Source organism: Apteryx rowi, unplaced genomic scaffold (assembly GCF_003343035.1).
Source record: "Apteryx rowi isolate R43461 unplaced genomic scaffold, aptRow1 scaffold_8, whole genome shotgun sequence".
NCBI lineage: Eukaryota > Metazoa > Chordata > Aves > Apterygiformes > Apterygidae > Apteryx > Apteryx rowi.
The window spans coordinates 7,065,149-7,089,032 of NW_020451093.1; the positions used below are offsets into that span (position 1 = coordinate 7,065,149).

Sequence of the window (23,884 nt, forward strand, 5' to 3'; positions counted from 1 at the left end):
GCAGTTAATTCCTGATTAGTGAAGTAAATCTGTCCCTGAGCATAATGCACACAGGGGACATTGTAAAATGTTTTTACAACTTTTTCTGCTAAAAAATGTCTCCTTCCTACTTCTCTCCAAGCCACGTAACACTGTCCTGTGAGGTTATGGCTAAGCACCAGCCATTCGATCTTGTTTGGGGGGGTTTCTTGAACATTGTTTTGGAAATAGCAAAATGTGCTGGTTCAGTTTCAATATTAATGATATTTCATTGCAATATAAAATGATGAATAAAATTTATTTTACTTTGTTTCTTCTTCAAATTTAACTTTTGGATACTAAGATTTTCTGGACGAATTACTGAAGTTCACTTTCTATTTTAAATGTGAACATATGTTTTATCTTGAGCGAAATAGTTTAAGATTAATAAGAGTTATTTATTATTATCTTTTATAGGAATGATTGCATAGAAAAGAAGGACAGCCCTGAAGTGTTTTTCTGTTGTTGTGAAGGCAACATGTGTAACGAACGTTTTTTCTATTTTCCAGAAATGGAGGTCACACAACGTAAGTTAGTCTGACATATTTATGAAGGAACTGCTTAGCAGTGTTCAGAAACATTTAATGTTGTGCATGTTCAGGCTAGACTCTTCAAAATGTTCTGGTCAGCTTTTCCTGCAGGAAGGTTTCTGATTCCCAAATGAAAAAGAGCTATATGCATTCATGTAAAGAGCCTGGAGAACTGCCTGTTCAGTTCTTCAATTCTGAAAGGTCTCTGTACTAGAACAGAATAGTTTAAATTGATAAAAGATATTTCTTTTCTAAGTGTAAGAAAGAAGGATAATCTGAAATAATTTGCTATTTTGAGATATGAGGATTATTGTCAAATCTTACCTTAATTGTATGATTAAGCTTCTGTAACAGGCTTTAAATCAATGGGGTATAAGCCATATCATCCATGTATACACGTACCAGCCTGTGAATGCTTTTCTTCTTGAAACAGTACACTCTATAATTCTTTAAACTAATTGGACCTTGTAGTTTCTCTGTGAATTGACACAGTAACCTTTAAAAAGGGGGAAAGGGTTTCTTCCCAGGTTACAAAGAAAATCCGCCAGATCTAACAAATAAATGTTTTAAAAACAATAACTAAAAGATTATTAGATTATTCCTGCTTATCTTCTTCCGGTCAGGAATCTAATCTTAGTTGGAAAACCAAATAATTTTAATAACTTAACTGAAAGCAGAAAACATCTTGAGTACCAAACAGTCAAAGGGAGTTGTTTATGAAATTAAATTACATTTTATGTGAGATTAAAATAGCCTTCATTGACCCAAGTGACATTCTTATCAGGTTTGTCAGTGTTACTGCTAACACAATAATTGACATTCTTCAACATTTTCATTAAACCTCTTTTTGCCCCAGAGATCTGTGGCTCCCTCTGTGTCAGCTACCCCAGAAGCAGGGTTTCTTTGGAATCCTTCCCAAAGCCTTACAGAAGTGTCTTGAACTAGCGAGTTTTTATTTTCAGCAAATCAACAGTGCATACAAACTTTGGCAGATTATTTCTGGCCTGTTCTACTTATTAATGAAATCATATTGTATATATTTCAAAGATTAAACTTCTGTATTGATTCTTTTTTTATGTGTTAAGTGAGGGCAGTCTTGAGAATCTTTTGTAAATACAAACACCTCTTACACACTGTAGGCACACAGAGGTAGAGCTTAAAACATGAACAAAATTAGATGTGCCGATCTGTAAATCTGGGGATCTGAGTTATTTCTGTGCTTTCTAAAATGTTGCCTTTAAAATATGTTTCAGATTTTTAGAGTGCATTTTAATCCAATATTGCTTGTCTATTGTGCTGATTACAATAACTTTCAGAAAAGCAGGATCGTAGGTGTTTCAAGCACTGGATGATTTTTGATTCTTAGAAGATATATTGCAGAAAATTAATCTTCCTTTTTTCCCCCCACCAGCAACTTCCAATCCTGTTACACCTAAGCCACCTCTGTTCAATACCTTGCTTTATTCGTTGGTGCCTATAATGGGAATTGCAGTGATTGTACTCTTTTCGTTCTGGATGTACAGACATCACAAGCTAGCGTATCCTCCGGTACTCGTTCCAACCCAAGTAAGTTGCTGCATTATGGTTTCATTTTTTTTGAAAGGTAAAACTGTGTCTGAAGAGGAGAGGGGAAAAGGAAGTGTGTACCTGTCACATGGCTGAAGTCTGTGTTACATACCTGGTTTAAAGGTGTTAATACTTGTTTTTCTGGTGTTATGGCTACCAACTTTTTTATTAAATACCCTTATCTGCTTTAATTAATTAATATTTGATGAATGTATGAGAAGCTTCTTAATATGTGTACATGTCTCTATTTTTGAGGGGGGAAAAAAACTAAACAACACAAAACTTCAGATGGCAAAGACTTAATATTGCTGGATGGGTGTGGGAAGCTTGTACTCCCAGGTGGTTAAAAGGACTACTTGTGTGAAAGTTGCCTACAGCTGGTTTCAGGTACTTACGACTGAGCTTTATGCTGAGCTTAAAAGAAAAATAAAATAGAGAGGCTACTACAGACTGAACAAGATCATAACGGCAATTAGCAGCAGACAGAAAATAGTAACTAGTGGAAGCATAGCTATTAAAGCATGGAACTGAGATACAGATATCATTTAAATGGACTATAAGCAAAATCTTTAATTGAAACATAGTCATTGGGCTTAGCCTAACTGGTGGCCTTATTGACATTCCTGTCATTTTTTTCATCTTTCTTGTTTAGGCATTTTGTACTTTGTCTAAAAATTCCCAATTTTACCAGTGTTTGTGTTTTACCTGGAAAACATTTTAGGATCATGTTCTCAAAGTTTGAAATGTAAATTGACCATGTTGGGACAAAAACTTTTTGGCTGCACGTACGTAGTTCCTACTCTTGTCAGGCTCCAGATGATCCCGTAAGTGTAACTACAGTACTAGTACTAGACTTTCCTTTTTTTGTGTTCGGTTGTGTCTAGAGATTCGACTGAGATTAGAAGGCCATTATAAAAAACCTTAAGACCATAAACCCTTCAGAGCCAAAGTAGAAAAGATGAACAAAATACGGTAGTGTATACAGAGAGGTTAAGCGACTTGCCCAGGGTCATACCACTGCCGGGTTTTTGAGTGGGAATAGATATTATGCTTCCTAACTCGGGGCAGTGCCCTCTCGGCTGGAATACTTTGCCTCTCCTCGTACAGTGATTTTTTGAGAGGATTGCGTTTGAAAAGGGTTGTGTGAGTTTGCCCTGGACTGCCGACTTCGCTGATATTTTCAGTGTATGCTGCTTGACTTCAAGGTATTCCAGGGAGAGTTATTGCCTGTCGTTAAATGAAATTGTTTTGGTTTCAGTTCCATATTAATAGAGAAGAAAAGCTGGGGTGGGGAGAGGGAACAGCAGGAGTAAGTACTTGCCAAATGACAGGGACTTAAGTTAGAGGAAAAGCGTGGTTTTCCTGTCCCTGCAGAAAATATTGCAGATACTCAAACTTCATGCAAATCTAGTAGCGTGAACTCTTGCATCCATCACAATTTTTGTGTATTTTGGACTTTACATCATCCTAGTAGATTTCATTGTAAGATGAAAGTCATAATTGCTAGATCTGTCAGTGATTTCAGGATGTAATTTCCCTTCTAGACTTAAAGAAATTAAAGAAAATACTTGTTAAAGTGACAGGAAAGCAAATAACTGCTAAATGTGTGTGATATATCAAGAACTTGAATTTTGGTGCTTTTCCTCCAGTTTACTGTAGGTCTTTTATTGCATGGTTTGTGTTTGATACAGGAGTGGATACGTCATAAACTTTTAATAAACAGGATAATAATCTGTTAGTGCTCCAATTATATCTGTTGGGATAAATATATGTTGCATATGGGCTAGTTATGGTGTAATAACGCTTTCTCATCTTGTGGTGAAGAAGCATTAAGGTTTGATGTAGAAAGTCAGGAAAAGCTACTTCTGTTTGGAAAAACTAAATGAAATTATTATGAAAATAGAATGTAAAAAATATTCTAATATATGCAGCAGAATAGTATTTCTCAACTTTAAATTTGATTAGCGCTGATTTGAATAGGAGACAGAGGAAGCAGGAAGAGAGATAAATATTAGTACTTTTATAAACACCAAATATTTAAATATTTATATATGAATAAATTAAATATTAATATAATATTTAATAATAATCAGGACAGGATCTACAATTTTTAGGCAAATGATTTTTTTTTTCCCCAAGTCTTCCTATGCAGAATGAGGGTTGGTCAGGTGGGTTGTGTAGCAAATACTAACTGGAAAACAGTGATTTCTGTACGAGTTATGAAGTCAGTAACACTTGGAACCTTTTATTCTTTTCCCTTAGTTTATTCTGAGAAGATGAAAGGCGTGTTGGGGTGCAGTACGCCCTGGTACTAATTTTTCTTGGAAATTGAAGGATGGATGAGGAATGAGTAAAAGATAGAAATGAGGAAAGATAGGAGAATGATAAATTTTGGAAGAACTAGAAAAAGAAACATTAAGAAAATAAAGTCACAGAATATGGTATAAGGAAAGAAATTGGAAGATTAAAAAAAATGAAGTAATATGCAAGAAGAAATGTTCACACCTATAATGAAATATAAAGGACAAACATCTGAGAAAATGGGAACAGCTTCATTTTCTTTTGAAAGTAAAATTGTTTCACAGTACGTGCATATTATCAGGCAGGCAGTTCCTGCAGAGAGATTTACAGTTGTGTGGATTATCTTAATCTGTGTATTCCCTTCGGATATATAGATGACTATGCAAGAATTTACGCATTAGGGCTAGTTTATATAATTAATTTAAGTTTGGAATTTTTGTTTGCTTTTTTTATGTTTCCTTATTGTTTTCAATCAGGTATTTTGGTTAGAGGGAGGTCATGGGGAGCTACATGGGGAGTAGGTAACTGCTGTTCAGCTCCTTGCCAGTATCTGAAGCACAAGCGCCTAGTATTTGTTACTCCATTTGAAATATTTTGGACAGGTTTCCCCAAAACAATTTTTTTTTCTTCTATTTTTATTTTTTTTCCTTTAAGATGCCACCTGAGGTTCCTGGTTGTGCCCTGGGTTCTAGGCTGGTAGGGGCGGCAAGGCGCTGCGGCGCTGGGAGCTGTGGCGCGCTCAGCTCGGAGGTGCCGATGGCGATGGAGGGAGTTGTTATCGCTGCTGCCACTCCCAGCAGTTTGGGGTTACAAATGTCCTTGTCTCTAGTTTATGCTATTAATTTTATGCTCCACTGTATTGTCTGCTGTCTAGTTAAAGCAGACCATCAAATTTTTACAAAATCTGTCACTTTTTAAATTCTTAAATGAGTTATTAGCAAATGTAAGTTTGCAAAATATATCTATATATAACATTTTGAAAGGACTGGATCACTTTCTTATATTTGATCTTATCATGCAACAAACGTATATTCATATGTCTGATCAAATTTACCAGAAAATGGGTTAGAGTTTTAAATATTTTGGTCTGTGTATTTTTATTTAGAAAGAGTTACTCTTGCTCTGTTAATTTGCAGTCATCAGCACTAAGTACGTTGAAAATAGGACTACAGTCTTTGTGGACAAAGGCTTTCACTCTCAAAATTAGATGTAGTTTAGATTTCCCCACAGCATCCGACTAATATTCCTGGTAGAAGTATGACTACGGATGGCCAGGAGCTGACATGCTATGCTCATTTATTTTTCAGATTTCTTGAGCTTGGGCCAGGGATGTCAGTTAATGCTAATTACAACTGCAGCATTAGCATACTCTCGTCTGATAGATAGGACCATAACCTATTTTATAGCATAATAATTGACACAAATAACATGTTCGTTTTCCATCAATTCTCATAGGTGTGGCTCTCCACATTTTGCATCCATACTGTGCAAACAGAAGTTAACCACCCGTACTTCTGTTGAATGCCCACGTTATGAGTATTTTATTGGATCACCGAGTTGTTTGTTTTGTTTTGTGTTAGTTTTAAAATAAGAGTCATGTGTCGAGAGGGTTGAAAAAAGCTTTACAGATTTACATAACGCTTTTTTCATAACCTACTTTTATGCTTTCTTTTGAAACATTTGAAATGACTTGCATCAAAGATGCTTCATGTTCTTAATATCTCAAAGCACAAGAAAGTCCTGATCTAGGCCTGTTAGGTATTACCAGAAGTGTAAGAAATAGCAATGGACAGGTCCTACTGCTCTCTTTAGAGTGTTCATAAAGGCGAACTTGGTTGCTAGGAATTATCATTTCGCTTTAATTTCCTCGGAGAGGATTGCACTGTTGAAAAATAGGACTACATATTATGCTTTTTAACCTCCTATAAATCACTTCCTTTAACTCTTTACCCAGTATTCCCTGTACTGAGCACAATAATCTTGTATGAGGTTAATTTTCATTTTTTATTAAGAATACATTTACCACATACAGCCCCAGTGAGGTGCAGCCATATATGAAGTGCATCCCTTGTCTTGAAAGTCATGTACTAGATGAACCAAGAATTAATCTTAACTGAAGCATGTATTTGGAAGAGATGCTGATCTGGTTGTCTCTCTGGTCTTAAACACCCTGAGGCAAGACCGCTTTTGTGAGCATCAAAAAATATTCTGTATGATTATGGTTGGTAGATGGCTCTCGTCACAGCCATACCATGAATATCTTTCTTCAGTGTATCTCTTCCTGAAGACACCTAGCTACAAGGACCTTGTACTTAGGTCTTGGTTTTGATATTTCAGTTTCAGCTTTAAGAAATTAGAATTCAAAGCAGTTTCTGCTATATTAAAATAACATGGGGTGAATAGCAATGAAGGAGAAAGATCTCTAGCAGTGACAGGTGCACGACATAGTCTGAGCTACTGACTTAGAACAGATAACAAAACCAGCACTACTCTTCGCTGCTGTCTTTGGCCTCTGACGTCTGGTCTAAGCCACCAAACCTGTGCCAAAGAATTTGGTGAGTTGTGTGTGGAACTTGAATGGTTTGTTTTCAAAAGAACATGAAAGTAGTTACCATTGGGTAAATTTTTATGGCTTGCATTGGTAAAGATAGATTATCTTCATTTATTACTTTTATTCTCTAAATTAACTTTCAATTCATCAAATAATCTACCTGGTACAATTACAATTTTGAGACAGCCTTTATCCTGCTGCCATCTAAGGAAGAAGATCACAATTGATTACAGAGAAGAATGAAGAAATTAAATCAAGTGTTTAGGGGTTTTTTCCATTTTTTTGCCTTCAATGTGCTTTTTTTTATTTGGAGATACTCTTATAGAGCCATTACCTCCTTGTAAAAACACTTCTCCTCTTCATATTCTTCAAGTGTTGTATTCCAAACGTGGGAATGTTGATGTTAGGCAATGTTAATTTAAAAAGGAAAAACTAAATGATCTTGAGATTTGGACTGCCAGAAGTGTGCATGACTTTGTTCTGTAATATTACATTTCATCGCTTCAGGACTAGTAAGGATTTCTTCTGTAATCTGATTCCAATCACTAAGTGGAATCATAGCGGGCAAGGATCTGATGTGTTCTTTCAATTGTGGTATTGAGGGACCCAATTGTGATATGAGTGCTTAAAAGAAAAGAAAATGCGTAGATGGGGGACTGTAAGAATGCAATAGAAAAGGTATTATAGATAAGGAGTCCTTAAATGTGTAGTTGGTAAATGGCTGCTAACTGCATGGTTTTTAGCATTCATGGGCTATTACATAAGTAGTTACTAAGGATCTTTAACAGAAGAAAGAATTTATATGACAAATAATTGAAGCCCAAGTACTTAGTGATGCATGCATATTTAATACTATGTTTGGTGTAAAACCAGATGCCCAAGTGTCTGGTTCTAGATCTTGATGATTTTTATTTTTAAATTAAAAAAAAAAAAAAGTCCTGAGTTCTTAATTTGCTTTCAAAATGAGCTATCTCCCATTTAAATAAACCCCAATTGCAGCTGTATTTGTTACCTGTGTTCAACAGGTAACAAAATACCAATCCAGACATACCATGTCTTGTCCTAAATGGCAGCCTACAGTGAGCTTTATACTTAAAGTACAGTACAAGAAAAATTCAGAGTGAAATATTTCAAATATATTTCTGTAGTGAACTTAGAGTTACTTTGTACTTTTGCTTTGATTCAAGCAGGGCATTATCTTATAAACTGTATGCTTTTAATACTGTAACTTTTTCCTGACTTCTTAAGAAGCTGTTTTAGTTTTAGGAATACACCTGTACTGAGCAGCTCTGAGAGGCTGATGGGAGAAGATGCCTTTCCAAGTGATAGGCCTGGCTGCAGACGGTAGTTTGTGTCTTATTCTCATAAACATTGACTGGGCATATACGCATTAAAAACTGACAAAACATGGAAGGCTTTCTATAGTCTGTGTTTAACGTACCTGGAAGAATATCTCTCTGTTATTCATTTAAAACAGTGGTATGTCAAAAGAACTGACACTGTCAAGACTTCCTTTAGATTGTCATCTTTGCTAGTGCTGCGGGACAGTCCTGTGAAAGTGGAAATACGGATTTATGGGAAGTTTACAATCAGGTGCTGCCTTCCGGAGTCTTTTCACAGTTGTCCAGTTCACTGCCTATCCTTACATGTGCTCTCATGAATGTTTTAGTCTGCCTTCTTTCAGATCATCTTTTGTATCGCTAAATGTGTAAGAATTGCATTCTTCACAAAGTATGCAAAATAATTCTTTTTACCTTACATTCTCTGAAAAGATTGAGAGACTGTTGATGAATATGTTTGATGGCATATTTAGGACCCTAGTTAGGAACAAATCAAGGAATCACTGCAAAACATTAAAATATATATTTGCATTTAGTGTGAACATCATATTCATATAGGTTTTGTGACATGCTTCAAGTTCAGAATGTGGTTGTGGATAGCCCAAATTTTGGAGCAGACCATACTGCTTGTGGCTAGTTGGTTGCAAAGATCACAGCCATCTCCCTGATCCTGTATGTCAAACCCTTAGAGTTGTTTTCAGCTAGTATGAATAGCAAGTCTGTGTGTTTATACATGTTTGTGTATATGGTGACTACTTTGTGGGGGTTTTTTAATTACTCTTTTATTTATAAGAGCTGTATTAATTCCTAAAATAAACCAAGAAAGCATATATTTGCATTTCTGTGTTAGCCAGATAATGCTTAAACTGATGCTACTTGCATTTCTAATGAAAAGTATGAGATGGTGGTCTAAGTCTGAAGGGAAGGACAAGGATTTCAAAATCAGAAGGTCTGTGATATACATAAATCTCTCTCTGAAAATTGCCATGTGTTTCTAAATTAGAGGTTTGGGGGTTTGATCCCCATAAAGGAGTAGCGAGGATAGGGCTTTTTTATTTTTCAGAGTCTCACGATTATGGTTTTTCATTATGGCAAGAGCAAAAGGATTGGATTTCCCTATTTCTGAGGCATATACACACTGCTCAGGAGCAAATAGGCCTGAAAATGACTCTCTCATAAATTTTTACAGCCACAGGAAAAAGGTTTGTTGAGTAACTATTTCATACAAGCAGTGGTTTTTTAAATTTTTGTAGCAGTTAATGTTTCTTGTCCTCGACTTCTTGAGTTAGTAGAAAAGTGGGTAAACAAAGATTTATTTATTATTCTGTTCAGTAGCCATTCCCTGTCCGATTCACAAATTATTATTCGCGTTCTGCTTCGCTGTTGTTTCAGGCAAGGGAATATGGGGGTGGAGAGGAACTGCCTTCAGTGACTGCGCTCCCCGTGGGCTGTGAAGTTTGTGCTGCTAAGTCTTACTTGTGTTTTGTAAAGTATACAGGGAACGGCTGTCGTTATATTGAATCACCGGGTCGCAGAAGGGTTTGATGGTGAAGAGGATCAGCTGCTTTTCCTTTTTCCCCCCTCTTTTTTTTTTTTTTCTTTTATTCCTTTTAATAAAGTGTCCCAAACTATTGGCAGGCCGTACAAGTGCTGCTCCGTTCTGTTTCGGACTCTCAGGGTGCGGGTTGACCTCGTCTCCAGCCGTCTGCTGGCTGACGGGGAGAGGAGGAGGACGCAAATGCTGGTGGGCTCCGGTGATGACACCAGTGCTTGTGGTGACAGCAAGCCCTGCCGCAGTTTTCATAAAGCTGACTCCAGCTAATCCAGCCTTCAAGAAATACTTCATCTCTTCTATTATTAATTATTTAGATAATGCTAAGTATGTGCTAGACAGTTTTCAGGCGCAGAGAAAAGCGTATTACTGGCTCTGTTGTGTATAGTCCTGAGAATGTAAAGACACAGGGTGGAAGAAAAGGATCGTTGCTGTTGCGTGGCAGCTGAATACCTCCAGCATTGGCGTTTTCTGCTGTCGCACCAACTATCTGACAAAATTAGAAAGGACAAGGAAGACGACTGAGGCAACAGCACGGGGAGGAATGAAGGTGTCGCAGGGCTTCTTCTTGCCTTAGGTGGCGGGGAGGTTGATAAAGAGGGGATATGAAAGTAGAGCAAATAAGATTGTCTCATTAAAACATGTTTTAAGTTTCAGTAACAGTGCTCTGGGACTTGCATTTTTATAGTGTATTTCATTCAGCAGTCCATAAAATCATGTGACCCATTTGAAATAGTCTTAAATATTGTAATGTGCTTTTATATGTGCTGGATACAGTATTTTGAAGTTCACTTCTTCTAGTTACATCTCCAACATACTAGATTTATTGATTGAATATAGCAATATAGATCTAATGTACAACAACCTATTTGTTTGTAAGGTTTGGTTATAACTTGGGCATTAAACAGTTTTCATTTTCTACAGCTAGTCACTAATTACAGTGTAGTTTGTTAAATTTAAAAAAATACAACACTGCCCTCTACTGCGCAGTTGTGAATATAACAAGAAATAAGTTTGCATAGCTGCTGTTTGTATATATGTTTAATTTTTTGTATGTGTTTATATACTGTATTATAGTAACATGACTATCTAGACGCCTATAATGGACAATTCTGGTTTTGAATTATAAGATGCATTCAACTAATGATCTGTATTATATTCTTTATTTTTGCCTATTTTCCTTTGCTAACATATTAATGATGGATTTTTTTTTATTTTAAATTGTCTATTATTAGTACGAGAAAGTATTGCTATCCCCATGAATATTTTTGTTATGAATTCACAAACAATTTGCTTTGTCTCTTTTCTTATAAGCTGTTTTTTCATCCCATTCTCGATATAAATAGTAATTTCTTTTGCTTGTGTTTTTTCCCCTCTCTGCAAGCACGCCTTTCATATAATGATTGAGGTAAGATGCACTGATGTTTGTTCATGGTTATGGAACTTTCTGTGGACATGTAAGAAGTTGTTGTGGTACGAATTACGTTTTCTCAATATTTTTGGACCAGAAATTTGCAAGCATGCTTGGGTTAAAAATACAGATTTGGCTTGCTGTCCATAGCTTTTGCAAAATTCACTGTAATTTCTCAGGCTATTGAGTTAAATGTCGGTAGGGATCGGGAATGAAATACTGCAGGCAGAGTCGGCTGTGGTTCTTCGATTACAAGCGGCTCAACGGGCTTGTGCCGCTTCCGCGGCGGCGCCGGAGCGGAGCGGGGCTCTGCGGGAGCAGCGTTTGCCGGGGGTCTGGGTCCCGGCCGTGGGAGCAGACCTCTAGCAGGGGCTGCGGACCTCGTCGTAGGGGGTCGCCCGGGAGAAAACTGCATGTTCTGCCCAGTTCTGCCCTGTCTTGAGGTGTCTGTTGTCATCTCCCGTCCATGAACTGCCTGTAACTTTCTGAAGTGTGTGGACTTAACGTTGTGACTTTTGGTGACACGATTGCTTTTTTTCTCATGGTTCAGGAGCTCAGAAAGGTAGATTACCAGAGGAGAAATATTCTTTCATTTTTAAGTCTCTGCTTTGACTCCCTCGCTGTCCAGAAGTGATTTTTATTTATATTAAACTACTGATAGTTCGTGTGCAACTACAAGTAACTTAAAACTCTTCATTGAGAAATGTTGGTCACTGTGGGTGGGGAGGGTTAATGAATATAGAAAAAGTCAAGATTTGAGTTGTAATGAATACTCAGTTTTTATTATCTGTATATGTCTCTACTTAGTAGCTGAAATGCCTCCTAAATATACTTTAGAAGAAAACAGAATGTTGCTATTTTTTTCCTGAGTATCTTGCATCAGTAAAGAGTTATTAGAAAGTCCTTTCTATTCATAGTCATTATTTTGCTTCAAATGAAATAATTTCAGCTAGGGAAGAAATATCCCGTCTGCAGCTAACCACGATGTATATGTTACTTGGGGAATGTGTTTGTAATATAATGTAAAATCTGCAGGATTTTCTTGGGTGAAGAAAGAAGAGGAGAAAACTTATCACCATTTAAAAAAATTAGATTCGGGGGAGGCAGGTGGAAAAAAGGTTAAAAGCTTGATATAAGTCATAGAGTCAATTTTAGAATAGATTACAGAATTGTAAAATTATGACTCCTTCTACTGTATTTGCATCTAAACTTCACAGATCATCTGGTTGAAAACAAACCAACCCCAAACCAGAAAGGGAGAAAAATAACTGAGATAGTGCTCAGACTCTTTAAGTGAAAACTTGTTAAACATATTCACAAAATCAGCTGCAGAATAAATATAACCAAGGAGAAATAATGCACCATTTAACAAAGAAAAACCTGCATGGGCACTGGAGGTTTTAGGACTTCCGCTAGGTTTTGGAGTCGGAGAAGGGAGGTGTGTTAATATACAGCCAGTTTGGATAACTGAACATTTTTTTTCCCCTTTGGATATACGTGATGAGGCATTTGGTTTCGCTGCCATATGAAAGAAATGCCTGGAGATAAACTTTGGGGCTGCCGGACTATATTGGGGCACGCTTTTTAACAAGCTGCTCCGTTTGTCATATTTTTAAAGGGTTTGTAGTTGCATGTTTGTTAATCTTCTGTCGGATCTCGAGAACCATTCTTGAAGTCACTTAGGGCAACCAATTTCTGAAAGTTGCCATTCTTGAATTTTAATAAATGCTTTTTTTAAGCTGTTCGTTATGCGGTATGATTAGTACGTGCTACCTGACAGCTGAAGTGAAACTCCCAGGTATAAAAATCAGAACCAAAAAGCCCTGTTTGAAATGGAAAAATCGTATGGTGCACAACATAACTAGGCGTCCGCGATTTGAGATCATCGTACGATCTGAATTTGCACTGGCTTAATGAGCGAATGGCTTTGAGCTATGGGAAGAGCAGAGCTTAACCGCCCGAGTACGGCGCGTGCTAGGACCCGGTCAGTCTGGGTACTTTTTGCGGACTCCGCTGCTTCTGGTTTTTCTCTGGCGGCAGACGGCTGTGTAGCAGGCGTGCTGCTGCTTCCTTGGCGGCCCGCGCTGCCGTCGGGGCCGACGGGATCTCTCGGCACCGGCGTGCGCGGGCCGGCGCCTTGCCGCTCTCCAAAGCGACGGTCCTGCTTCCCTCTGCCTTGCGCTGCTGCCTCTGCGGCTCTGGCCCTGTTGTAAACCGGCGCAATGTGCTAAACTCTCAGAAGACTAACCCTATTAAAAATAATAATAATATTAAAAAATAAAAGCTTTCTGATAAGATAGCACGTTGCCTGGATTTGCTGTGTGGTCAGACAAGCAGTGGAGTCAGTCCAAGGGAGAGGGAAGACCCGGACCATGGGGAACGGCGTCCTTCCATCCTTACATCTTGGCGGCTGGGGCAAGCTGTTAGATTAATATATCCACATTATACCTTTATTCATGTTCTGCCGTCATCCCTGGCACCACGGAGATGATTTTTAAAAGCCTGCTGAAAATAATTATGCCAGTGGCACACTAATATTTTTGGTTAGAAGTAGAGTAAGTTGGAAATGTTGTCAAGGAATGTTTCTACATAAAAATAGGATTTTTTGTCTTAGAGTAAATGCCTGCTCATTTTGATGAAACTGTTTAGAAAAAAAAAAAAAACAAAGAAGCTGAGTCCTATTCTTTTTAGCTATGTTAACAGAAGACTATTATATCTTCTCCATTTCATAAAAAAAATCACATTTGGCTTAATGTGAAAGTAGGAATCGCCCTGTGGCCAGTTTTTGCGGAGGAGTGACTGCCCCCTCTCATGTGATAGATGCCGTTTCCATCAGCTCTTTGGGAAGTGTTAAGTGGTCATTTGCTTGATGGTAAAGAAAAAATTCACATAGCATGACAAAAAATACCGTGAGTTGGGGTTTTTTGTTTCACCCTTTAGAAACGAAAGGGGGTTGTTCTAATCCCTAACAGAGTCTCAGATTTGGGTTTACTTCCCACAAACTTTTGTTAATTTAAGCAAGTCCCTACCTTCAAAACTTAAAAAAAAAAAAAAAATTGTCTGATGCTAAGTCCCCAGATGATAGTGCTCAAGATTCTTGAAAAAAATGGTTTTGGGTTTTTTTTACAAGTTGAAGTAGGCTTTTGTAAGTAACTTAAAGCATCTTGTTTCCAGTTTTGCTTGTCTTTTTTGCCACTGTAACTCTTGCAAATCAAGGACAGTGATTTCTCTGTGTTCAAAATGCTCATAAAGGACTCTGAAATTGAGTAAAAGGCAGCACAGGAGTGAAAACTTACGCTTTTATGTATCAGTGATTGTGAGAATGAGAATTAAATTTTGTGTCAGAAAAGATTTTTAATTCTTGAACTTCATTTTCTAAATTGTTGTTTATCAGATTTAAGCCCTGCAATTTTCGTGTAGCTTAGCTTCATGTAGATTTAAGCATCTATCACTGTCATATTTGCAAAAAGGATTTCATCTTTTTTTGAGGGTAATATTTTAATGTCTCTAATTTGAGTGTTTTTTAACAGGGAACTAGGCAAAGAATTTTAAATATTACACTTTCTTTTACAGGCATTAATTTCAGTGGAATTCGGTTACAGTTTCTTTAAATTGATATAAATCAGTTTGAGAAGCTAGTTCTTTCTGAAGGATCTATTTATTATTTAATAAGAAAAAAGAGAATGGTTATGTATTCCTGTGCTTAAACTACTCAAAATTTGTGTTGGATACAGAAGCACTTGTCCCCGTTCTTACAACAGTGAAGTACATTTACAACTACAGTTCTTTAGAAAATATGTCTTTAACACGCACAGAATTTTTATGGTCCTAACTGGAGCGCTCACATCCTTGAGTACTCTCACTTGTTGTGTAGAAATGACTGCACTGCTGTTTTTCAGTCTTTCTCTTAAAAACAGCTTTACAGTTTCTAGCTGGAAAAAAAGTAGAAAAGCAAAATGTACATTTCAGATTTGGACAGTAAACTTAAGTTTCTCTTTTTTTATTGTATTCTGCGGTGCGAATATCACTTAAAAGCTGTACCTACCTTTCATTTGCGGGCTTCTTCAGAAAACTTGCTTTTACATATAATCTCAAGACCTGTGCTGCAATTTGGGGCTCTCTGTAGACCTGCACTGCCACAAAAAGCAGCAGTTCTCCTTCTTCTCATCTCTCCAGTCTGCCCCCACGCTGCCACCGCTTCCACTGGCCTTGGCGTCTACTTTTCTGTATAGTAACTTGGATTGGGGAGCAAACCCGGCTTTAAACTAACTCTGGGAGAGGTGGAGGGAAGGGGGGGGGGGAAGCGGGGAGGTGGAGCTGTTTCTCTTGGGGAAAGTATTGGCAATTCTGCTTAGGGTGACCGATGCACGCCAGAACTCAACATATTTTTCTGCAGAAAACAGGGAATAAGATATTACTGTTTTACGCAGAGGCATGTGTAAGTGGGTCCGCTGTTTGTGATCATGGTAGGGAAAGAGCTCACATAATGCAAGCTAATCTAATGTGATAGACTGAAAAGAAAAAGACAATACAGAAGCAATAAAGTTGAAAATCTACTTGTTATATTCAGATGATGTGTATAATGCAGGATATGTAAGATGCATATAAAATGTATAATACAAGATATTTGATAGTCTGATGCTTTTTTCCCCAAAAAAGAAAATTTTTCAAATCCGTAGTTAGCTTGGTGATTATAGGGATAACCTTGTAGTTCTATCTCGTTTGCAGTTGAACTTCCCAATTTGTATTGTTATATTTGAACAGGAATTGTTGGGATTATTTATTTTTTTTTAAGCCCATCATTAAAGTTCCTGTTCATCTAAAACGCCAGTATCGTAAGATGTGAAGAACAGGAAAGTCTCTTAAATTTAATTCCAATCCTGCTCCCTATGGTACAGCCAAATACACACATTTTAGTCATGTACTGACTGCATCTACATTAGCACAAATGGGCGCAAGAGAAGCGGAGCAGCGGACTGAAGCGCTGGTGCAGGGGCTCCTCACGCCTGCGTAACGCGGTTTGAGAGCGGGCTTTGGAGGAGAGGTAGTCGGGTCTCCTGTGCCAAGCGTCTGCGCCATGCGTGTGCTTTCCGAGTGCAAAACCGGCAGTTTCATACCGGAGGGCCTGGGGGTGGCGTGCTGGTGGCCCGCCTGCAGGTTGGCTTGCATCCTTGTGTCCCCATTAAGCAGCAGCAGAGGAGCGGCTGCCCAAAGGCGTCAGGCTCGTACGCACCAGGGCAGCTCTCGACGGGAACCGAGGGGGCAGGGAGAGAATTTGCTTCCGCTCTGCCCGGCTGCCCCGAACCAAATGCCTGATGCCGGCACCTCTGCCGCCCCTCTGGTGGCTGAGGAGCGTTAGGCACCTTGAGAGGCTCTCCCTGGCTGGGCAGCGTCGAGCCATCGAGCCATTGAAATAGCGGATTCGGCAGGCAGGGTAACAGAGATGTCAAAAAAATTTAAAAAAAAAAACTTACATGTATGGAAGATGCTTGCTTAAATTCTATCACTTTAAAAAAAAAAAAGTGACAAATAAGGCTTGATTATCTTTATTCCCTAATTTTTGCTGTGCTTTTATACCTGGTGAAGCTGATTTATACTGTAACTTTCTTATGCTGTTACTCGTGCATTGATTCTGAGCATGTTTTACAATCGCGTTTTCCCTTACCGTCTAGAAGGGTTGGGGGGGGGGGGGTTGTTTCTGGTTTATCTGGGGGAACTTGTTGCAGAGGGTGGCTATATGATACCAAGTCTCGTCCAGTTATCTTTCTGTTTCTAGTGCTGTCATCATAATAACGCATATAATAGCAAAATTAATTAATGGTATTAACCTGATTTCAGGACCCTGGACCACCGCCACCTTCACCTCTGATGGGTTTGAAGCCATTGCAGTTACTAGAGATCAAAGCCAGGGGAAGATTCGGTTGTGTATGGAAAGCTCAGCTACTCAATGAGTATGTCGCGGTCAAGATTTTTCCTATTCAGGTAGGCAACAGTTGTTAATGTCCTGCGTTACTTGTGCTATCGTGTGTTACTTTTAACATCATTATTTAAACCAGCTTTTCTAGTCATGATAAGAGTCTTTTATTTTACAGAATTTCAGAATATTCCCTAAGTCTAGCTGTTTCAAAGAAATTCTCAAACACAAAAAATGTTTTCAGCCAGAAAATGTGTAGGTGGTGATTTACTGAATTAAAATAAGTTAGTATTACAGAAAACAGATTAATGAAACATGAATTCTGTGAAATTTTATACCAAAGACAGTGTATGTTTCTAGTCCTGAAAATACTTACTAGCATGAATAGTTCTAAGCACGTAAATACCGTTTGCAGCTCTCACACAGTTTGTCAGTTAAATAGAGTTTGTTAATGTTTTTCGAACTAAATCATAGTCAGGATGAACGTCAGCCATTAAATCGATGTCCCAAAATGCAAACCCATGAGGTGGTTGTTGCAAGCGCCTCAGTGAAGCGGCATAACGTTGGCCTCCAACACGCCTCCTCCAAAAGCCCCGCCTGAGCCAGGGCTGTGCTAGGCTGGGTCTAGTCGAGTTAAAGAATCTGAAGTGACCACACACAATGGTATTAGGATAGATCTTTCTTTAATTAAAAACACCCCCAGCTACTCGAGGAGCAGAAATTTTCTTGTGTTTTTTAATGATAAACCAAGTGTTGATTTGCTGAATAAATACATCTGCAGGTTTGGGTTTTTGTTTTTTTTTCTTCCAGGAGAAATGTTTTGTATTTATGCTGGCTTAAGCCATCAGTTTAATATATGCTAAATCTGAAGCCTTTTTCATTATTTTTATTAAAGGAAAACCTGTTTCTAGTTCTTTAGGGGGTTTTTTGATTAATGAAATATAAAAATTGAACATTACTTGTAAAAACTAAAGCACTATAGTGATTTGCAGTATGTGGAGGAGCTTTCTGTTTCCATGGTTCATATCTCTGACAGTTGATGTTGTTTTCAAATAATACAATGTATTTAAGTTTTTCAGACAATTTTCCACTAAACATAAATATATAATATATGTGAAGAAAGACAGACTTTTTCATATTTTTTAATCTGTTAAGTCAGTAGTTTTTTAGCACAAATATTGTATTACTCTAAACATTTGTAGCTTTAAAATAATCAGCCTCATATTATATATATCCTTTTGACAGTAAATCCCGACTTACCAAAAATTAGGTTTTAGTCACATTGGCAGACCATTTCGCAATGCGCAGGAAATTGTAGGAGGAAATTTCTGTCATGGAAAGTACCTTTGCTTCTTATTATTAAAGTATTAACTTGGTTTGTATTTTTTGTTTTAAGGACAAGCAGTCATGGCAGAATGAATATGAGATTTACAGTCTACCCGGAATGAAGCATGACAATATTTTGCAGTTCATTGGTGCAGAGAAACGAGGCACCAGCATCGATGTAGATCTCTGGCTGATTACAGCATTTCATGAAAAGGTATGTTCAGTTCTGAAGGTGGGGGGCTTTGGGGGGCTTTTTGTTTTTGTAATTACAGTGCATGAACCCGCTTAGGAATTTGATGCAGATGTGAACTTTAGACAATTAAGAAGTAAAACTTAAAATAGTTTTCACTTACTTCTAGCTTGTGTCATGTCACTGGATATCAGTCTCTTTAGATTATATGTCTTTTTGAAGATCACCCCCATTTAAATCTCCCCAAATTAAACAAACTTAATCTCATAGAGACCCTGATGTTTTGTTTTTGTTTTACTTATATTAGTTAGTTGTTTTGAGTCTCTTTAAAGAAAGTAGTACTGTGTACCAATTGCACTGTGATAACCACAAGAAGAAGCATATTAAGAACGTATTCACTGTTTTATTAGGAAATATTTGTTTAGATCTTTTAATGTATGTAAATGACACAGTGGAGTAAGTACAAAGAGCAAAAAACAAAAAAAAAGCAAAAACGAAACCACTTTAGCAGTGGTGTGGACAAAGGCATTAGGAAGATGTTGCCTGTAGCAGATATGTGAAAATACCAGTCAGTGTGATGTGGATATATAAATGCATTAAGGCCAGGTCATAGATCGTATTTCTAGTTTTGAATGTTACACTCTCGTCATTCTGGCATACTTGTCCCATTTGTGCCACCTTTTTCATTAGTTAGAAAGCTAAAACTATCCAACTATTTGACATTTGTGACAGCTTCACAGTTAGGTAGATTAATGTCAAACTAATTCGCCTTTCTGAAAGGCTTTTGCCAATTTTTTGTTTGTTTTCGTCTAAGAGTTTTTAAAATCTTGTTACTGTTAGAAAGATGACGTCTAAGATGACTAATTGAAGAAGATTTTTTTAAGTTTAGTCTCTACATTTTGACAGTGCTTTGTTCATTTTTCGCTTTTGTGTTGGCTTTTCACACAGTAACATGCGACAGGGTGACATCTCACAAACCCGGTAATATTTAAATCCACAAAAATGTGTGTAGAGCGAGGGGTGTAAAGTGAGTTTAAGGAGAAGTGTTTTATATTAACTAGCATTTTACTTCACATTTTCTCTTCATCTTTATTCAAAGTATGTATTTCACTCTGAAACTATGTTGTGAAACTGGAATTTACTGTCATTAGCCATAAGAGTAGAAAGACTTAGACTCTCAATTTAAGGTCTTAGAGAATGTGCGTACACAGTTCAGCAAGATTCTTGAAGGTGAATCTATAACCTGTAATTTCCTATGCCTGCAAGATTATAAATCACTCTGCTAAAAGCAGGATTGTCTTTATAAAGAATTTAAATATTTTCATAAGGCTGACTCCTGTTTCTGGTATCTGTGGTGAAGCGCAAGTCACTGCAGGTGTGCCTCTGAACTGGAGATCATGACACCGCTTGGTTATTAGCTGAAATGCAGGTGCATCTGGCTTCTGTTCGTGGACCAGAGATGCTGCTAGGCTTACTCGCTGCTCCTGTTTAAACTAGTGGTGTGTATGCATGTATATAAATATAAGGTCTATCAGAAAACAGAGAAAGGCAGACAGGCGTATCGTGTTCTTTAATGACGGTGGCCATCTAGAGGTTTTCTTTATGGGTAGGTGAGAGTGAAATTTATGTTACAGTTGTTTTTCTTCTTTGCTACGCAGGGTTCATTAACTGACTTTCTCAAGGCTAATGTGGTTTCTTGGAATGAATTATGTCATATTGCTCAAACTATGGCTAGAGGTCTGGCTTACCTTCATGAGGATATACCGGGGCTAAAAGACGGACATAAACCTGCCATCTCACATAGGTATAGTATATGTCAGATATTTTCAGAGGATTGTTAATATTTAGCTTTGAGCTAAAGGATATGAAGAATTCAAATAGTTAGTCTTGGTGAGATCTTGCTTCCAGAATAATAAAGAGCCTAATAAGAAAGATCTGCTCAGCCTAAAGAAAAAGCTAGTTGATTGTTTATAGAACTTGGCTTGGTGATTATGGTTGGTGTCATAAATTCCATTTTCAGATAATTAACTATTTAAGTACCCTATGCACTGTATGAAATAATTGGTATTAGTGCTATTTGAAACGTCTTAAACACTCATGTACTAACTTTAAATACCACTGAATACCTTCGGACAGAAGCATTAACTGTAAGTGATGTTATACCTATTGTTGAGTATAATTGCTGTTTTTTAAATAAGGTAGGTATAGGAAGCTATTAATGGAGGCAGAGAGCTGAAATAATAGTGGTAAGCAAAATAAAAGGTAGGCAGACAGAGTAAGAGAAATACAGATCCCTCCGAATTTGGAACTTGGAGCAAAGAAGCTTGACTGATAGTAGAATAGGGGGGTGCGTGAGTGTGTACGCATAGGACAGATGGGACTCTCTGGATGGAGTCCAGTATCTTTTGTTTTTGCAGGCAATCATGTATTTCCTTAAATCATCAAAATTCCTTTTTTGAAGTGTTTTGTTCCCTATTATCTAAAAAAAAAAAAACATAGCTGTAATTAAGGAAGCATGCAATAACTACGTTTTTATACTATTTCTGTATCATATTTGCATATAAATCAGTATGTATTTTAAAACTAAGTATATAATGTTAGTTACAATTAGTCATATATATTTGCATAAGAATAAAGGTGTAAAACTGTACTTCTATTTTTGTTATTATTCTTTTGTTGTTTAAATAGACTACTCATTTATAATCTTCTTGCCTTTCATATTACTACAGTTATACATGTTCTCTATTATTTTACTTTTTCCTTAGAACTTTACATAGGATATTTCATGTTCTAGTTTTCTAATTTTTTTCCTTAACTTGAAAGGGACATCAAAAGCAAGAATGTGCTGCTGAAAAATAATCTTACAGCTTGTATTGCTGATTTTGGTCTAGCTTTAAAGTTTGAGGCTGGAAAGTCTGCAGGGGATACGCACGGACAGGTAAACACTGATTTATTTACATAAATGATGTAACTATTAACTGCATGTAAATGAAAATCGATAGGTTAGACGTTCTTCACGGCCTGGATGCTGTATCATCAACTCAATTTTTGTGACCTCTAAGATGGCAATTTTGGCTTTCTCTTCACAGGCTAAACATTAAGCAATTCTGCAGATAATTACGGATCCCTTCTCAATTTCGGTCTTAGGAGAGGATTTGGACAAGAGGGAGCAGTCTTGCTATTTTTTACTAATTGTTCTGAGATACTGTTCAGAAATTAAGTAATGATAACGGCAGCCGATTTCTAACTTTCTGACCTAGCAACAGATTCCTGAAAACAGTCCAAGCTAAATACTTGCCATACAAAAGAGAATTTTTTAGTACTGCATAGTTTTAAAATCACAAGCTCATTGGTGTATTATGGTTTCTGGAAAATGAAATATATTTGGTTTTAGGCAAAACTTCACAATTTATGGTTGAAGGACTAAAATAAAATCCATACAATAGTATTGCAAAACCCAGTAATGTTGCTCAGAAGAATTGTAGCTCTTATGGTGACGGCTTAAATAGCAGAGTGGGCCTTGTTTAGATATTGCGTAAGCTCTGATTTATTCAGATGACATCATTTCACCATTGATTATAGCCAAAATAAATGGATAACCCTAAAGTTTTCATTTAATGTCCAAATTTGTGTAAGTGAGTTAGTATAACTTGCTCAGTGTAACTTGCAGTGTGGTGGCTAGTTTTCCTTGCTTTGCATTTCCACCTCTGTCCTGGAGAATCTGCTTATGTGAAACGGTACATAATCCCTTTGACATTAAAAAAAAAAAAAAGAGAGAGAGAGAGAGAAATAGTGGCCTTCTTGCAATCTGGAAGAAAATAAGGAATGGTGGGGACAAGTGTGTTGAATTGTTATGGAAATAAGTCATTTTAAAATATATTCAGATTCTCGTAAATATAAATGAGAATCACAAGTACACTTATGGGGCCCAAGCTATAAGATTGTTATTCTAATTCCTCTCACCTGCTATTGTAAGAATACAAAACACTTCCAAGATTTATTCCTAAGCAAGGATAATCATAGCTATTTTTAATTTTTTTTTTTTAATGTCCTATTGTACAGTATTACAGTAATTGCAACAGCTAGATCAGAATAATCTTCTTGGTCATGTTTATTTTTATTGTTACAAATGTTTATGCTTTTCTGTCGTTCAAGGTTGGTACGCGAAGGTACATGGCTCCTGAGGTACTAGAAGGTGCTATAAACTTCCAAAGGGACGCGTTTTTGAGAATAGATATGTATGCCATGGGGTTGGTCCTCTGGGAACTGGCATCACGATGTACTGCCTCAGATGGTAAGCAAAATGTTTAATCTATGGAAATATATGATGTGATTTCTCAGAGTGTATATTAAGCAAGAAATTGGGAGGTAGGGATATGCATATTTAATAAAATGTAATAAGGTTGGTAGTCTGGTGGGGAAACCAGTGAAACGCCACAACCCTCTAGTCACTTTATAATTTGGTCTCTTCAGTATTTGATATCTCAAGTTAAAGTTTTTGATATTTGGATACCTTCAGCTCACACAGATGTCAGAATTTCAACGTCTGAATTGCTGATAGCTTGTAGATTAAAAATACAGTAGCATCTGAGAAATCCTCTCTGATATGTTGTCAGCTAGGGGGCCATAACAGTTGTTTTTCTAAAAAAGCAGATTGTTGGATCCAACTGTTAAGCTATCAAGAAAAGATATCAAATATCGTATTTCAAATATGACTATTTATCTTAAATTTTGTAAATAGAGATCTTTCTTGGGTGTCCAGAATAAGTTGGGCTTAATCAAGAACAAGATAGAAGACCATGTCTCCCGAATGTTTGGGAGAAAGTGCATTTTCAGTACAGTCTTAAAAGCAGCTAAATTCAGCTAAGCGAACGTGATGGTCTCGCTTGGCATAGTGATGACATTTGTCACAAAGCTCTCTGAGAGTCTAGAGCAGCTGAAAAATACCCATTAAAAAAAGTCAAGATGTACTGGAGATCTTAGTACGTGAGTGCACGGTCACACCGTGCTTTTCTGCTTCAAACACTCCTCCTGAAGTAGAAGCCACTAGGGAGATTTTACCCTTTTAAAGATTTTTCCGCTGTTCAGTGACAAGATCAACAGAGTCTTGCGCAAAATCTGAGTCAGCCCCACGTTCCGTAACGATTTTTTTCATTGCCTCAGCGTACAGTAAAACATGCTTATC

At 37.3% G+C, this 23,884-nt stretch overlaps 1 protein-coding gene across 1 annotated transcript in view; it reads left to right on the forward strand.

Moving 5' to 3' along the window:
- The window catches only part of ACVR2A (activin A receptor type 2A), a 66,303-nt gene that overhangs the window by 36,270 nt on the left and 6,149 nt on the right, over nt 1-23,884 (forward strand). The window contains exons 4-10 of the mRNA XM_026088978.1: nt 436-545; nt 1,960-2,114; nt 17,108-17,251; nt 18,580-18,723; nt 20,358-20,503; nt 21,523-21,637; nt 22,855-22,993. Coding sequence (XP_025944763.1) covers nt 436-545; nt 1,960-2,114; nt 17,108-17,251; nt 18,580-18,723; nt 20,358-20,503; nt 21,523-21,637; nt 22,855-22,993 — 953 coding nt within the window. The remainder of the gene's footprint in view (nt 1-435; nt 546-1,959; nt 2,115-17,107; nt 17,252-18,579; nt 18,724-20,357; nt 20,504-21,522; nt 21,638-22,854; nt 22,994-23,884) is intronic.